The 2,933-nt window shown below is 43.3% G+C and overlaps 1 protein-coding gene across 1 annotated transcript; it reads right to left on the bottom strand.

Moving 5' to 3' along the window:
- Positions 1–1,465: 1,465 nt before the first annotated feature.
- Olfr1336 (olfactory receptor 1336) lies at positions 1,466–2,695 on the bottom strand. The gene has a single exon (NM_146915.2). The coding sequence runs from the start codon at positions 2,408–2,410 to the stop codon at positions 1,466–1,468; it is 945 nt and encodes a 314-aa protein (NP_667126.1). The 5' UTR covers positions 2,411–2,695.
- Positions 2,696–2,933: the final 238 nt, after the last annotated feature.

Raw genomic sequence — 2,933 nt, 5'->3', positions numbered from 1 at the left:
CTGCATATGTAGCAGAAGATGGCCTAGTTGGCCATCACTGGGAAGAGAGGCCCCTTGGTATTGCAAACTTTATATGCCCCAGTACAGGGGAATGCCAGGGCCAAGAAGCGGGAGTGGGTGAGTAGGGGAGGAGGGCAGAGGGAGGGTATAGGGAACTTTCAGGGTAACATTTGAAATGTCTATAAAGAAAATATCTAATAAAAATAAATAAAATAAGAAAAAATGTATATATAAATCTAAGATATGTAACTTAAGTATGTTCTAAAAGTAAGATATCAAATATTTTGCCAAAACTTTATATGCCCCAATACAGGGGAATGCCAGGGCCAAGAAGCAGGAGTAGGTGGTTAGGGGAGCAGGGCAGAGGGAGGGTATAGGGAACTTTCAGGATAGCATTTGAAATGTACATAAAAAAATATCTAATAATAAATAAATAGACCGTAAAAATTTTTTTTTGCCAAATAGTTTGTCAGTTACTCAAAAAGTCAGCCAATCAGTTAACATCTGGCTAGCTCAGCAATTCTACACCTAAGTATAACCTCAAGAAAACAAAAAGCATGCAGCCGGCATGGTGGCACATGTCTTTAATCCCAGCACTCGGGAGGCAGAGGCCAGCAGATTTCTGAGTTCGAGACCAGCCTGGTCTACAAAGTGAGTTCCAGGACAGCCAGGGCTATACAGAGAACCCCTGTCTCAAAAAACAAACAAACAAACAAACAAAAACCAAAAAAAAAGCATGCTTCTGCTCAAAGGTTACGAATTATGAGGCTGGAGAGGTCTCACAGTGGTTATGAGCACTTGTTGATCTTGCAGAGAACTGGAGTTCAGTTATTGTACCCATATTAGATTAGTTATTGTACCTGTAACTGCAGCTCCAGGAGATCCGATGCTTGATTCTGGCCTCTGCAGGGACCTGTGTGCATGTACATATACTCTTGCACGTATACAGACACACATAAATAAATATAAAATATTTTCAAGTTATGAGTAAGTGTTCAGAGTCAATTGGCAACAGACCTGCCATGGAAACAGTTGAACTGTCAGTGAATGGACTATGTAAACACAGTCTGTCTGTGCAAGCCAATGTGATTGTGTCAAGGAAACACATGGACCACGGACACCTGCTACACTAGTCATAAACTTGATGCATTATGAACTGTAAAATAGTTGGCTTTAAAGATGACATTACATAATTTCATATCCACAAAATGTCAAAAACAGGGAAACCTATGCAGATAAAAAGTAGATTGGTGAAATTATTTTAGGAGTAGAGATACCACAGAAAACGACTCGCAATTTGTACAGGTATTTCTCTGGGAGTGATGAAATTACACCGTGATGATGGTTGTGCAACTTTGTGAAAATATTCAAACACTGAGTTGTTTGTGTTTAATCATGAATTATATATTATTACAGAATAGGATGTCAGTAAATTATGCCTCACCTCTTGGTCTTAAGCACCTGGTCAAACTGAAGACCAGCGCATGGTTCTGTGGAAAGCTGATTGCACCTCCCTGTTCCTGAGGCAGTAGATAACTGGGTTACACATGGGAGTGACCACCGTGTAGATGACAGACAGCACCTTGTTAAGGTCCATGGCTTCTATGCGGCTGGGTCGGGCATAGATGAAGATAGTGGCTGAGTAGAAGATGCCCACCACTACCAAGTGGGAGGCACAGGTAGAGAAGGCTTTGTGGCGAGCAGCAGCTGATGGCATGCCTAGAACTGTCCTACCAATGGCCACATAGGAGGCCATGGCCACAAGGAGTGAACCCCAGAGGATGACAATAGCTGAGATGAAGTCCACCAGCTCTGTGAGGGCCACATGGGTGCAGGACAAGTTAAGAAGAGGAGAGACATCACAGAAGAAGTGGTTGAGGACATTGGGGCCACAATAGGACAGGCTTGCAATGCATGCTGTTTTGATCACTGAGACCAGCAGCCCACCTAGCCATGAAGACAAGGCTAAGCCCAGGCAGACCTGTGGCCTCATGAGCAGTGGGTAGTGCAGTGGACGGCAGATGGCCACATAGCGGTCATAAGCCATGGAGGCCAGGAGAGTGCATTCTGTGCAGATGAGAGAGATGAAGAAGAAAAGCTGGGTCATGCAGCCTGTGAATGGAACATGACAGGGCCCCGTCCATAGCCCCATGAGTAGTGTGGGCATGGTGACTGACACATAGCACATCTCCAGGCAGCTGAGGTTGCCCAGGAAGAAGTACATGGGCTTGTGGAGCTCGCTGTGACTGCAGATGAGGTAGATGATGAGTGTGTTCTCCAGGAGGGTCAGCAGGTAAAGAGTCAGGAAGATGACAAACAGGGCGTCCCTTATTCCCAGCCTTGTGGACAAGCCCAATAGGACAAACTCCTGGACTCTGGTCACATTGCCCAACTCAAGTGACTTCTCCATCTAAAAACAAAATACATCTATAAAATATTCTCCAAATTTCTCTCCTCATATCTTATCCCACCCTAAACCAAAACTCTGATCACGACTACATAAATAGCTTCTTTTTATTTGTATTTTTTTTTCAGAAATAATAGTAACTCAATCTCTGGGTACAACAACTGAAACCTAATCTTGTAAGCCTTATTAAAATCTGATTCCTCCAATGGCAAATCCTTGTGGATCTGCCATGATACCAGGAAACTCTAGCAGCTCTATCTTACCCCTCTGCTGTCCCATCCCAAAAGGTAGCTTCTTTAAAAAAATAAAAAAGGTATTTATGTATTTTGCAGAGGATCGTATGTGGAAGTGTGGGGTTATTAGAGTCTTTGTTGCTGGAGTCAGTTCTCTGCTTCCACCATGTAGGTTCCAGCGGTCAAACTCAGCTCATCAATATTGACTATGAGCAACTTTACCCACTGAACAATTTTACCAGCCCTGAAATCACTTCTGATTGAATCATTCCACTTCTAAATTTGATCTATAA

Source organism: Mus musculus, chromosome 7 (assembly GCF_000001635.26).
Source record: "Mus musculus strain C57BL/6J chromosome 7, GRCm38.p6 C57BL/6J".
Lineage (NCBI taxonomy): Eukaryota > Metazoa > Chordata > Mammalia > Rodentia > Muridae > Mus > Mus musculus.
Note: the sequence above shows the minus strand (reverse complement) of the source record. Positions and strands in the feature narration are given on the sequence as shown.